The following is a 15,435-nucleotide window of genomic DNA, read 5'->3' as shown; positions in this document are numbered from 1 at the left end:
TCTCTCAGTGGATAAGGACTTGAATCTTGCAGAAATTGAATACCTCAGGGACTCGTTTTGATGGGAGAATCTCAAAGGATGGTTTTGGCTGGTTACTTTCTTTTGTGCCACAGAAACTCCTGAATTTGTCTTTAGCTCACCCATCTGCCACCCCTGAAACTCTTCTGTTCATTCCTACCCCTGGGCCTTTGTACATGCTGCTCCTCCTACATGAGATGTCTTTCCTGCCTCTAACTTGAAATGCTGGCTTGCATTTTAGGACTTAAATATTCTTTTCATTGTTAAGTTCTTTGGGGGAAGATCAATTTTATTTCTCTCTGTGTACCTACAGTAGCCTGTGCAAAAACTCAACTAACAGCTGCTTTATTACATTATAAATCTGTTTCATGTTCCAACCCCTGACCCAAAACAGGCTATGAAATTACCAATGGAATTAATTTTTTTCAAAAAAGCTTTTATTAATGTTTAGCATAATGCTAGGTATATAATATGTGCTCACATGTTGGCTGAATGAATTAACTATTCCAAAATTTTAGGACAGTTGATTTTTAACTAATTAATGTATTATTCTACTCCTTCCAGAAAACTTAAGTTTTAGTACTTTAGACACATTATCTGGGTAGAGAATTTCAGTGAGGTTTCAACATTACAGTGACTAATATTTCCAGAAAGTATTATTGGATTTTGTAAACATTATTACATTGACAGCAGGACTCAATTCTGGGGTGGGATAAATGGATTTAAGAAGATTAAAAATTTTGATTAAAAAAAAGAAACCTGAAGACCAGGTACTGTTTTCTTGAGGTTAGGGGTAGCGAGGGGAAGTTTTCACCTACAAAGCAAGTATGCCTGTAGGAACTAAGAGCTTTAACTTAATCATAGTTGATAAAAGATGTTGAAGTTGCATTTTAAAGTGTCAAATTACTAATTAAATTGCTACCCTAAGTACTTTAAATTAAATTCCATTCATTCATTCAATTATTCATCAAATAATGATTGGCTACAATGTGCCAGGAAATGTGCTAGGGTCTGGGAATATATAAGAGAACCAAACACGGTCCCCACTTTTCAGGAATGCAAAGTCAAGTGAGGAAATAGGACGACAGCTCACCATGGCAAAGTATAGTAAGTTCTATGAAAGAAGCATTGTCTGAGTTGAGAAGTGAAGGAGAACCAGGAAAGGATGGAGACTGTTACAGGCAAAGGGACAAGGGCTGTACAGATGTATAGGCAGCCTTGAATGCAGGGTAACTGCAGGGTGCTCAGAGCTGCTGGAGCCTAGAGGACAGGGTAGAGCATGGAATGTGGGAGGGAAATCACAGGGGAGGGAAAGAGAGGCCGCCTCACACTGGGACTCAGAAGCAGAGTTAAGGATTTTGCATACTAGGTAATACATTGAAGTTCTTAACAAGAAGAAAACTTCTGAAACACGAGAGGGTTTCCTTTTTAAGCACGGAAATCAGCAAGAGGCGATTAAATTGATCCCTGTGGCTGGGGTGGGGTGACACTGGATTGGATGGGTTATATCCATACAATGGAATATTATTCAGCAGTACAAAGTAAAGTACTACAAGGTGGCTATGACTGGAGCTAAGAAAGCAATGTGAGGGCTACAGCTTTATGCAAAAACAAACACAACAAATCCAAATCACAAGAAACACAGTTAAAACAGGAAAGGCATCGTCGAAGAAGCGATGGACACTTGCTATTTCTAGGTACAACTAGGTATTGGTGAGTGACTGCAAGTCAGTGGTTAAGCCTTTACAAAGCTTGATGCCAACATGTCTGGTCTGGATAACTGAGTAAATTGTGGTGGCCTTCAGGGACGTGTGGACTCGGGATGTGTGGCAGGTTCTTGAGCACCCTGAGGGCAATCCAGAAATTAGTCCTAATTTGTGGACAACTGATTTTCAACAAGGAAACCAAGATAATCCAATGGGGGAAAGAACAGGCCATTCAAAAAATGATGCTAGGACAACTGGATATCCATATGCAAAAGAATGAAGCTGGACCCTACCTCACACCATCTAGTATAAATTAAATCAATATCTGTAAATAATATATCTGTTAACAGAAACTCCTGTCAAGAATATATAAAGAACTCTCTATAACTTAACAATAAAAAGACAAATAACTGAAAATAGGCAAAGTATGTGTATAGAAATTTCTCCAAGGAAGATATAAATACTCAATAAGCACAAAAAAAAGATGTTGAATATCATCAGTCATTAGAAAAATACAAATCTAAACCACATTGAGATACTACTTTATACTCACTAGGATGTCTAAAATTAAAAAGACAGTAACAAGCATTGGTGAGGATGTGGAAAACTGGATCTCTCATACATGGCTAGTGAGACTGCAAAATTGTGTACCTGTTTTAGAAAAGAGTTTGGCATTCCCTCAAAATGTTAAATAGAATTACCACCTGACCTACCAATTCCACTCCTAGGTATATACCAAGAGTAATGAAAACTTATGTCCACAGAAATCTTGTGTATGAATTTTCAGAGCAGAATAGCCAAAAATGTAAACAACACAAATATCCATCAACCAGTGAATCAATAAACAAAATGTATTTTTTCCATACAATGGAATATTATTCAGCAATAAAAAAGTAAAGTACTATAAGATGACTAAACTTTGAAAACATCATGTTAAGTGAAAAGACCAAACACAAAAGGCCACATATTGGTTACTTCCATCTATATGACATATCCATAATAGGCAAATCCAGAGAGAGAAAATAAATGAGTAGTTGCCAGGGGCTAGGAAAAGGAAGGAATGAAAAGTAACTGCTAATGGGTATGTAAGTTTCTTTTAGAAGTAATGAAAATGTTCTAAAATTAGATAGTGGTAATATTTTCACAACTTTGTGAATATATTAAGAATCACCAAATCACATACTTTGGAAAGGTGAATTTCCCAGTATGTGAATTGTATCTGAATAGAGATGTTGTAAAATGTAGAGAAAAATGATAAAAAAAAAAATAGATCTGACCACCTGAGGAGTAAAAGACCTGTAATATTAAAAAAATGATAAACTATACAAATTAGAAAGATTCACAACTCACACCATATGTCATGGAATTGAGGATGCCACTGACTGTACCATGAATTTATACACTGTTAAGAAAGCAAAAGCTCTGAAGATGGGGAATCTCATGGAGGAGACTCACTGAAGCTGGGGTCCCAAGGACTATCTCCTTCATAAATCTACCAGGGGCCACAAAGAAATGCATGTTTTTAACCACAGCAAAGGGTGAAGAGAGGCAGAAAATCTGAACCATAAGTTGGTGTTCAGACAGGATTTCAGGCTGAATAAATACTATGTTATGCTCTATCTTAGGCAGAAAAGACAATCAGAGAATTTAATTTGTAGTGGTCTCGATTTTAGACCAATTTTAAGATACCACTGAGATAGTCAAATGTGACATAAAAGTTTTTCTTAGAATGAAATAAGGTTTAGAAAAAGGGACTGATATATTTAGTATGTAGAGTTCACACAAATCGCTTGGATAAATAGTAAACGCTAATATAAATGAACAAATATTTCGAAGCTCAATTCTCAAAGGAACTAAAATGGCTAATAAACATGAATAAAGGTTGAACTTTACCAGTACTTAAGACAGGCAAAATAAAACAATCAGATAACATTTTTTCCTTATCAGAGTAGCATAATTAAAAAAGAATAATTCTGGCTAAAGGCTAGAAGAATATAGGCACTTGTGGAAGTCTAGAATGGCATAATCATTCTGTGCAATAATGTGCATTTTAAACACTCGGTACTTCTCTTGGAATCTATCCTAAAGAAATAATCGTAAGCTTGGAAACAATATTTATCTAAAATGATGCTCATAAAAATACTAATTAGAAAAGGGAGAAATAATGTAAATGCCCAATAATGACAGAATCATTAAATAGATCATGGCATACCCACATAATTTTAATGCTGTATCATAATTTTAAACAGCTTCTTTGTTCAATATACAATGATATGGGAAACTACTCATGTAAAAAACAGAGGACACAGACATAAAACTGTACACCACTGTGCCACTACTTTTGTATAAATACACAAAGTACAGAAATAAAGATGGGTAGGAAGAATGTCAAAATATTAGTGTGGAGGATCTGAACAGACATTTTTCCAAAGATGACATATAGCTGCCAACCAGAATGGCTATTATCAGAAAGACAACAAGTAACAAGTGTTGGTGAAGATATGGAATAAAGGGAAGCCTTGGGTACTGTTGGTGGGAAGGTAAAATGATCAGCCACTATGGAAAACAGTATGGGGATTCCTCAAAAAGTTAAAAACAGAACTACCATATCCAACAATTCCACTGCTGGATATTCATCCAAAGAAAACAAAGCACTAATTAGAAAGGATATATGCACCTTTATATTCATTGTAGCATTATTTACATCAGTCAAAATATGGAAGCAACCTATGTGCCCACCCATCAATACATGAGTGGCTAAAGATTGATCTCTCTCTCTCTCACACACAGGAATATTGCTCATCCATAAAAAAGAATGAAATCTTGCCATTTGTGACCTCATGGATAGATTGAGAGGGTATTATGCTAAGTGAAATCAGTCAGACAAAGAAAGATAAATACGGATATTTCAGGTAGTGGTAGTGGTGGGGCAAATAGGTGAGAAAGATTAAGAGGTATAAACTTCTGGTTGCAAAATAAATGAGCCACCGTTATGAAATGTACAGTGTGGGGAATAGTCAATTATTATGTGATATCTTTGCATTGTGACATATTATAAGGAGACTTATTGTGATGATCAGTTTGAAATGTATAAAAATATCAAATCTCTATGCTGCATAACAGGAACTAACATAGTTTTGTAGATCAATTATACTTAAAAAACAAACAAACTTGTAGAAAAAGAGATCAGATCTGTGGCTATCAGAGACTGGGGGTGAGGTTGGGAGGAGGGGGAATTAGATGAAGGCAGTCAAAACTTCTAGGGAAAAAGAATAAAATACCTAGGAACAGACCCAACTAAGGAAACAAAAAGAACTGTATACAGAAAACTATAAGACACTGATGAAAGAAATCTAAGATGACATAAATAGAGAGATATTCCATGCTCCTGGGTTGGAAGAAGCAATATTGTGAAAATGACTATACTACAAAACACAATCTACAGATTCTGCGTGATCCCTATCAAATTACCAATGGCATTTTTCACAGAACTAGCAGAAAATTTCACAATTTGTATGGAAACATAAAAGACCCTGAATATCCACAGCAAACTTGAGAAGGAAGAATGGAGCTGGAGGACTCAACCTTCCTGATTTCAGACTACACTACAAAGCTACAGTCATCAAGACAGTATGGTACTGCCACAAAAACAGAAATATAGACTAATGGAACTAGATGGAAAGCCTAGAGATAAACCCATGCACCTACGGGCACGTTATCTTTGACAAAGGAGGTAAGAATAGACAATGAGGCAAAGACAGTCTCTTCAATCAGTGGTGCTGGGAAAACTGGACAGCTGAGTGTAAAAGAATGAAATTAGAACACTTCCTAACACCATATACAAAGAGAAACTCAAAATGGATTAAAGATCTAAATGTAAGACCAGAAACTTTAAAGCTCTTAGAGGAAAACATAGGTAGAACACTCTGACACAAATCACAGCAAGATCCTCTATGACCCCACTTCCTAGAGTAATGGTAGTAAAACAAAATAAACAAGTGGACCTAATTAAACTTAAAAGCGTTTTCACTGCAAAGGAAACTATAAGCAAATTGAAAAGACAATCCTCAGAATGGGAGAAAATACTAGCAAGTGAAACAACAAAGGCTTAATCTCCAAAAATACACAAGTAGCTCATGCAAGTCAATACCAGGAAAACAAACAACCCAACTGAAAAGTGGGCAACCTTCCAGTTCAAGATGGTGGAGCAGAAGGATGTACGTTCACCTCCTCCTGCCAGAACACCAAAATTGCAACTAGATGTTGAACAACCATTGACAGGAGGATGCTGGAACCCACCAAAAAAAGACTCCACATCCAAAGACAAAGAAGAAATCACAGAGAGATCGTAGGAGGGGTGCAATCATGATAAAGTAACATCCTATACTTGCTAGGTGGGTAAACCACAAAATGGAGAACAATAATACCAAAGAAGCGTTCCCACTGTTCTGAAAGTTCAGAACCCCATGTCGGGCTTCCCAGCCTAGGGATCTGACAAAAGGACTGGGAATCCCCAGGGAATCTGGCCTTGAAGGCCAGCAGAACTTGATTACAGGACTTCCACAGCACTGGGGGAAACAGAGACTACAGTCTTGGAGGCACAGCCAAAATCTTCTGTGCGCCAAGACTCAGAGCGAAGGAGCAGTGACCCCACAGATGACTGAACCAAAACTACCTGCCAGTGTTGGAGGGTCTCCTGTGGTGGCAAGGGCTGGCAGGGGCCCACCCACAGGGATGGGGGCACTGGCAGCATCAAGCCAGGAAGGCCCCCCTTGGCACAAACTGTCTTGGAGTTCTTCATTAACTACCATAGCAGAGGAACCAGAGTTCAAACATCCAGCCAACATCCACTGGATCATCGAAAAAGCAAGAGAGTTCCAGAAAAACATCTATTTCTGCTTTATTGACTATGCCAAATCCTTTGACTGTGTGGATCACAATAAACTGTGGAAAATTCTGAAAGAGATGGGCATACCAGACCACCTGACCTGCTTCTTGAGAAACCTATATGCAGGTCAGGAAGCAACAGTTAGAACTGGACATGGAACAGCAGACTGGTTCCAAATAGGACAAGAAGTACATCAAGGTTGTGTACTGTCACCCTGCTTATTTAACTTATATGCAGAGTACATCATGAGAAACACTGGGCTGCAAGAAGCACAAGCTGGAATCAAGATTGCTGGGAGAAATATCAATAACCTTAGATATGCAGATGGCACCACCCTTATGGCAGAAAGTGAAGAAGAACTAAAGAGCCTCTTGATGAAAGTGAAAGGGGAGAGTGAAAAAGTTGGCTTAAAGCTCAACATTCAGAAAACGAAGATCATGGCATCCGGTCCCATCACTTCATGGGAAATAGATGGGGAAACAGTGGAAATAGTGTCCGACTTTATTTTTGGGGGCTCCAAAATCACTGCAGATGGTGACTGCAGCCATGAAATTAAAAGACACTTACTCCTTGGAAGGAAAGTTATGACCAACCTAGATAGCATATTGAAAAGTAGAGACATTATTTTGCCAACAAAGGTCCGTCTAGTCAAGGCTATGGTTTTTCCAGTGGTCATGTATGGATGCGAGAGTTGGACTGTGAAGAAAGCTGAGCACCAAAGAATTGATGCTTTTGAACTGTGGTGTTGGAGAAGACTCTTGAGAGTCCATTGGACTGCAAGGAGATCCAACTAGTCCATTCTGAAGGAGATCAGTCCTGGGTGTTCTTTGAAAGGAATGATGCTAAAGCTGAAACTCCAGTACTTTGGCCACCTCATGCGAAGAGTTGACTCATTGGTAAAGACTCTGATGCTGGGAGGGATTGGGGGCAGGAGGAGAAGGGGACGACAGAGGATGAGATGGTTGGACGGCATCATCGACTTGATGGACATGGGTTTGGGTGGACTCTGGTAGTTGGTGATGGACTGGGAGGCCTGGCGTGCTGCAATTCATGGGGTTGCAAAGAGTCGGACACGACTGAGCGACTGGACTGAACTGTACAATATGATTCGTGTGATTAACACTGCTGTATGTTACACAGGAAAGTTGTTGACAGAGTAAATCCTAGGATTTATCATCACAAGGAAAATTTTTTTCTCTGTCTTTAATTTATGCCTAGCTGAGATAACGGCTGTTTAGGTGGCTCATTGGTGAAGAATCCATATACGAGCAGGAGACACGAGCTCGATCCCTCGGTTGGAAGATTCCCTGGAGAAGGAAATGGAAACCCACTCCAGTATTCTCACCTGGGCAATCCCAGGGACAGAGGAGCCTTGTGGGCTACAGTCCATGGAATTGCAAAGAATCAGACACAATGTAGCAACTAAACAACAAGAAACTATTGTAATAACCATTTCATGATGTATGAAAGTCAAATCATGCTGCACATCTTAAACAGTGTTATATGTTGACTACAGCTCAATAAAACTGGAGGAAAAATATTTGCTGTGGATATCTCTAGGTAGTGGGATATTAAATAATTTTCACAGTTTTCTTGGCATTCTTTTGCATTTTCTAATATTTTTACATTGGCACAGTTCAGGTTAAAGACTTAAATATAAAACCTGAAACTAACAATAGCATAAGAAAATATAGGGAAACGTTCCTTGACAATGGTCTTGGGAATAACTTTTTGGATATCACACAAAAAAGCATGAGCAATAAAAGCAAAATAAACAAGTGGGACTACCTCAAATTAAAAAGCATCTATAAAACAAAAGAAACAGTCAATAAAATGAAGAGGCAGCCTACAGAATGGGAGAAAATATTTGCAAACCATGTTCCAAATAAGGGGTTAATATTCACAATATATAAACAATTCATACAATCCAATAGCAAAAAATCAAATAATCTGATTTAAAAATGGGCAAAAAAAAAAAAATGTCCTGAATAGACATTTTTCAAAGAAGACATACCAATGGCCAACAGGTGCATGAAAAGATATGTAACATTAGCAATCATTATGGAAATGCAAATCAAAACCATAATCACCTAATACCTGTCAGAATGGCTATTATCAAAAATACAACAAATAACAAGCATTGCCAGGATATGGAGAAAAGGGAACCCCGGTACACTGTTGATGGTAAAGTAAATTGATCAGCCACTATGAAAACAGCATGGAGACACCTCAAAAAGTTAAAAATAGAACTATCATATGATCTAGCAGTCCCCACTTCTGGGTATGTATCTGAAGGAAATGAAATCACCATCTCAAAGAGAGATCTGCATTTCCACTGTATGTGAGGCATTATTCCCAATAGCCAAGACATGGAAACAACCCAAATGTCCACTGACAGATGAATGGATAAAAAAACTGACACATATATGAATATTATTCAGCTGTTAAAAATTAGGAAATTGTGTCACTTGTGACAATATAGATGGACCATGACAGCATTATGTTAAGTGAAATAAGCCAGAAAGAGAAAGACAAATACTGTATGATCTCATTTACATGTGCTAAAGAAGCTGAATTCATAGACACAGAGAGTAGAAGAATTGTTCCTTGGGGCTGACAGGTGGGTGAAATGGGGATATATTGGTCAAAGAGCACCAACTTGCATTTCATAAGATGAATAAGTCTTAGAAATCTAATATACAGCAAGGTGACTACAGTTAAGAATTCTGTCTTATCCACTGGAAAGATGCTAGGAGGGTAGGTCTTAAATATTCTCATGATACACATACACAATCACAATTGGTAATTATATAGGATGGTGAAGGTACAAAGTAACATAACTGTGATTATCATTGTGCAATATATATTTGTATCATATCATCACATTTTATACCTTAAATTTACATAATGCTATATGTAACATTATGGGAAAATGCTATATGTAACATGTAAATGTTATATGTAACATCGTCACATCATTACACCTTAAACTTACATAATGTTATATGTAACATTATGTGAATGCTATATGTAACATTAGGGGGAAAAAGCTTAAAAAATAAAGTGCTTCACTTTCATTAACAAAGAACTCCAACAAATATTATTTAAAAAATCTGTCTTATATAAATAAAAAATACGAATTTTCCACTTTTTAAGCTTTTTGTGTATGGCTAAATTGTTATGGGGCTTCCCTGGTAGCTCAGCTGGTAAAGAATCCACCTGCAATGAGGGAGACCTGGATTCAATCCTTGGGTTGGGAAGATCTCCTGGAGAAGGAGTGGAATGGCTACCCACTCCAGTATTCTGGTCTGGAGAATTCCATGCACTGTATAGTCCATGGAGTCGCAAACAGTCAGACACGACTGAGTGACTTTCACGTTAAATCGTTACTAAATTGGACAACAAAATATCTAAATGATAACATAAGGAACAATATTTTTTTCTTTTAATATAGTTAAAAACATTTCTACATAAATTATACACACCTGTTGTAGAAAATTTAATAAATATTGATGTAAAGAAAAAGAAAATAACACACAACCTCATGGGTCAGAATAACCATTGTTAACTTTGGGTTTACTCTGCTCTTCCTTTTTTAATTCCTTATGGTTTAAAGTTAGGGTACTGATTTGTGATCTTCCTTCTTTTTGAACGTAGGCATTTATAGCTATATATTTCCCTCCCAGCACTGACTTTGCAGCATCCTGTAAGTTTTTGGAAAGTGAAAAAGCTGGCTTAAAACTCAACATTCAAAAAAACTAAGATCATGGCATCCAGTCCCATCACTTCATGGAAATTAGATGGGGAAATAATGGAAACAGCACAGAGTTGATTTTCTTGGGCTCCAAACTCACTGCAAATGGTGATTGCAGCCATGAAATTAAAAGACACTCCTTAAGAAAAGCCATGACAAACCTAGACACCATATTAAACAGCAGAGACATTACTTTGCCAACAAAGGTTTGTCTGGTCAAAGCTATGGTTTTTCCAGTAGTCATGTGTGGATGTGAGAATTGGACTATAAAGAAAGCTGAGGACTAAAGAATTGATGCTTTTGAACTGTGGTGTTGGAGAAGACTCTTGACAGTCCCTTGGACTGCAAGGAGGTCCAACCAGTCCATTCTGAAGGAGATCAGCCCTGGGATTTATTTGGAAGGAATGATGCTAAAGCTGAGGCTCCAGTACTTTGGCCACCTCATGCAAAGAGTTGACTCATTGGAAAAGACTCTGATGCTGGGAGGGATTGGGGGCAGGAGGAGAAGGGGACGACAGAGGATGAGATGGCTGGATGGCATCATTGACTCGATGGACGTGAGTCTGGGTGAACTCCGGGAGTTGGTGATGGACAGGGAGGCCTGGCGTGCTGCGATTCATGGGGTCGCAAAGAGTCGGACATGACTGAGCGACTGAACTGAACTGAACTGAAGATATTTAACTACAATTACTGATTACTGCTTTGGGGAGATAAATAGTTCAAATGCTTTCAATAAAAATCTTACAAAGTGAAGCCAGTCATTAAGTGCTGAAGGTAAAAAAAAGAAATTCATAAAAATCTTACCTTGAATTTTCTTGAAAACTCTGGAATTCATAAACTTTAGAAATCTGTCTGCATAAAAGCTGGGTCTATGAACCGAAACAGTGTCCTGAAAAGATAAATCAGGTACCACAGGTTTACCTCTCACACAGTTTGTTTCAAGTCAGTAGAAAGCTCTATGCAACAAGCTCTCTGTTAGCCAATGTCCTTAACCAGGAGGTGTGGATGTTAGGAGCCAGACATGAGTGATGCCTGTGGGCGTGTGCACAGGAGCTGAGCTGGGGCAAAAAGCACAAGGATCAATCTGAGTAAAGATTCCAGATACTCATGGCGAAACAGATCATGAAGAGGGGCAGGGCTGAGATAGCAAAGACTCTGCTTTATAAACCCAAACAGCTAATCCTTGATCCACTGTCCACCACGAGGGTGGGATGATTTGGGAGAATGGCATTGAAATACGTATAATATCATATATGGAACAAGTCACCAGTCCAGGTTCGATGCACGATACTGGATGCTTGGGGCTGGTGCACTGGGACGACCCAGAGGGATGGTATGGGGAGGGAGGAGGAAGGAGGGTTCAAGATGGGGAACACATGTATACCTGTGGTGGATTCATTTCGATGTTTGGCAAAACCAATACAATATTGTAAAGTTTAAAAATAAAATAAAATTAAAACAAAACAAAACAAAAATTCCATTTTTTAACATATAAGGCAACCAGTGCCTCAAGTGTCATCTGGAACAAAGACATAATCACTTTCAGTCAGAACAAAACTGGGACATAAACAAGCAAAACAACCCTAATGTAAGATTGAGATAGAGAGCAAAAAAAAAAGTTTGCTGGTTTCACTTTCCAGTCATAAGGTATGTAAACACCATGACGATTCCTAGGAGACAAGGCTGACTGACGATCCCTGTTATGTTCAATTAGCTACTAATTAGACACAGCTGAATTGAATTAAATCATTAGCTCAATTCTCTCATGCTTGGTAGGGGTCTTTAGGACTGAGGGGGCATTTTATCACAAGTCCAGGAAAGAAGACAGATGAAGGAGCTAATTCCATATATTTATTCAGCAGTCATTTATTTGCTATCTGAGATAGACATTCCTAAAAATAGTAAATTTGCTTATTTAGTGTTCCATTTTGATTTGAGGTTCATGGATTCCAACAGGGAAACTTCTAAAAACTTATATTTAGATAACATCGTCTGCAGTGGGTTTGGAAGAAGAAATACACATTGGACCAGAATCCAGAGACCCGGTTCTCATGTTAGCTCTAATTTTAAAGAGCTCTGTGATCCTGGGTAAAGACAGTATCTCAGTGCCTCAGTCTTTTCCTCTGTGAAATTGGGTGTTACATGAAGCATAAGAGAAGTCTGGAATCAGTGTTTTATGAAGGACTCAGCATGGAGGAATCCTCTGCCAAGTGATAATGTTCTCTAGACTATCAGTGATCCTGCAGATGTGATGGAAAACTTCCCACTGGTCTGACATGCACTCCGCCCAGTGTTCTGTCAGTTTCTGCTGGAAGTGGACATGGATTCACAAGTGCAGTCATTTAGAAATACATAGGATGTAAGATGACTGAGTCAGCCCTTGCCTTCTAAGAGAGGTTAAACTGTGGCTTTTTTTGGTATGAGGAAGCATTGTTTAAAGGAGAGGCACAATTGTAAACAGAAAAAAAAAGTCTTAACTATTGCTTATAATTACATATAGTCAGCACAGAGATTTTCTTAAAAAAAAAAAAAAAAAGACACTGAAAAACAGAAGACATATTTTATTTCAACAAAGGTAGGGGCTCCTTAGAAGTATCTGACCGATAGAGGACTAGACCATTTGGAGCAGAGGTCTCATTTGGTAACAGGGAATTGAAACTGTCAATAAACAGGAGGAGAATGAAAGTGTTTACTCTCTCTCCCTTCCATGTTCAAGGCATTATGTAGTTGGTACTTTACTCAGCTAGAAGGAAAAAAAACTAACCTTCCATCTTGGTCTTTTCTTCAAAAAGAGTCTTTGATTTGAATAAGAAGCCTAAGTTTGATTCTCAGAAACAAACTTGTGAACCTGTTGTTTAAAAGTGCATTTTGACAAAGGTCATTTCCTTAGCCTGTGGACAAAATGCAGATCTGACATGCTGAGGGGTTATTACCAGTCTTCCTCAGAACTGAGACAGCGAAGTGTTCTTTTCCAGGAACAGAGAAGAATAGCATCCATAACTTATCTTTTTTTTTTTTCAAAGAAAAGCATCTGCTAACATCTTAAAAAAATATGTGAGCAAATCTTTGACCAATACAATCTTTGGAAGTGTCACTCTGAGTTATTAACTGAGTGAGGCTGAGGCCATAAATGTTCTGTCAAGCAGCAGGAAGTTCACATTTAACTTCTAGATAGGAAGTTGTGTGTGTGTGTAGACAGACTGCTCTTTGATAATTGTTTTCTTCAGTCATGCCATTTCTGGATGCAAAAGACATTCTTGTATCAGTTAACCTTTGTTATATTTAAATCCAACACAATTTAAAAGTTTTCCCTTCCCATGTCCTTATTATGTGTTATGCATTGTGTTGAACACCAAACGGCATTATTTAACTTAACCCTCAAGTCAGCCTATGAGACAGGTAGTGTAGCAGGGCACACACTAAATTGTGTCAGACACTTTGTGACCCCATGGACTGTAGTCCACCAGGCTCCTGTGTCCGTGGAATTTTCCAGGCAAGAATACTGTAGTGGGTTGCCATTTCCTCCTCCAGAGGATCTTCCCAACCCAGGAACTGAACCTGCATCTCCTGCTTGGAGGTGAATTTTTTACCACTATGCCACCAGGGAAATATTCTGAGGTACAGGTACTATGACTAGCTTCCTACTATAAATGGGAAACAACACTAAGAGATGAGAAGCAAGCAATGTGTCTGGGTCACATGGTTAGTAACACGGTTTAAATGTAGGATTCCAGCCTATAGCTGTCTACCATCAAATTCAGGTTCAACCCCCTCTGAAGCTTAGTTTTGAGAGAACTTCAACTCCCCAACTGTCTTTCCAGTGCCTATGAAAAGCCTTTAGCTTTTTCTCATCATCTCCTAACTGGGTTCTTTAGATTGCACATCAAAATAAGACATCATTTTGTTTTCCTGGCCTCTACCTGTTCACCCACGTGGATGGCCTCTATTTGAAGAGCCATTCACATTTATGTTGTCTTTATTCTTAGATTTGAACTGATCTGCTAAGCCTGAGATTCTGAGTTTATAAAGATATTTGTTTCCTCTCCTTTTCAAGTGACACAGCTTCCTAGACATACACTGAGGTCTCTGAGAAATCAGGAAAATAATCCAGTTTAACAAGGAGCATGATAAATCACTCACCCCATCATAAACAAGAGCTTTCCAGGAATGTTCCAACTTCTTCATTAATCTAAATATAAACATACAGAAAAATAAAAGTAAGAATGTAAAATCAACCCCATTTAGTGAATTCTCAGAACCTTTCATTGAATTATTTTGAAATAATAAAAGACTATTCCCCCCAATTTTTTACCTATATGATTGCAGAATGTCAATAATGCCCATAAATAAGAGTAGCTTTTCTCCCTTATGGCTTTTAGCTGGAATGCCTCCCATTCTGTGAACAGAGCAAAAGAGAAATCATTTTATGTGAACAGGAAGTTAAAAATCATTTCTAATAAATAGACTGTAAATGAAAATGGTTAGTCTCTAAAAATCATGGACTCTCATCTTTATTTATTTATTTATTTTTTTGGCTTCAGCTAAAGTCTTCCTGGGAATCAAGAAAGATATACTTTCCAAGAAGGAGAATAATACCACAGTTGCCAGTTCTGAAGAGTTGGATGGGAAGAATTCAATTAAAAAATTATTCTGACTTTAAAACCATGAGCAAGAATTTTTAAAGTATTTCAAAATACTGCCCATCAAAAATGCAACACTTTTATATGTTTACTGTGAAATTTTTAAATAAAATATAGGTGAGCACAAAGGAAAAAATACATATAAAAATATATAAAGAATCCATTCCAAGGATGCAAAGATAACTACTGTTAACATCTTTCCTCTGTATTTATTCATCTGCATAAGTTATTACTTATTAGATGGATTTATAGGAAGGATTAAAAACTTTAGTATGTATGAATTTCCTTCATAAAAGTAAAATATGTCTGTGGTTTAGTCACCGTTGGAGAAGCTTACAAGATAGGCAGTTATAGTCAAGGAAAATGATTTCTTTCTTTCAGTCTTTTTGCTCGGCTAGTACACACACGTGATACAGTCAACCAATTCAA

General features: G+C 37.8%; 1 protein-coding gene across 3 annotated transcripts in view; it reads right to left on the bottom strand.

The window, feature by feature from the left end:
* PIP5K1B (phosphatidylinositol-4-phosphate 5-kinase type 1 beta) overlaps positions 1–15,435 on the bottom strand; it is a 471,859-nt gene that overhangs the window by 77,946 nt on the left and 378,478 nt on the right. For all 3 annotated transcript variants that reach the window (XM_055578263.1, XM_055578262.1, XM_055578261.1), the window contains 3 exons: positions 14,679–14,762; positions 14,507–14,555; positions 11,171–11,255 (listed from right to left, as the gene is read on the bottom strand). In XM_055578263.1, the coding sequence (XP_055434238.1) occupies positions 11,171–11,255; positions 14,507–14,555; positions 14,679–14,762 (218 nt within the window). The remainder of the gene's footprint in view (positions 1–11,170; positions 11,256–14,506; positions 14,556–14,678; positions 14,763–15,435) is intronic.

This window comes from Bubalus kerabau, chromosome 4 (genome assembly GCF_029407905.1).
Source record: "Bubalus kerabau isolate K-KA32 ecotype Philippines breed swamp buffalo chromosome 4, PCC_UOA_SB_1v2, whole genome shotgun sequence".
Lineage (NCBI taxonomy): Eukaryota > Metazoa > Chordata > Mammalia > Artiodactyla > Bovidae > Bubalus > Bubalus kerabau.
The sequence above is the reverse complement of the archived record's forward strand: the minus strand, read 5'-3'. Positions and strand labels throughout refer to the sequence as shown.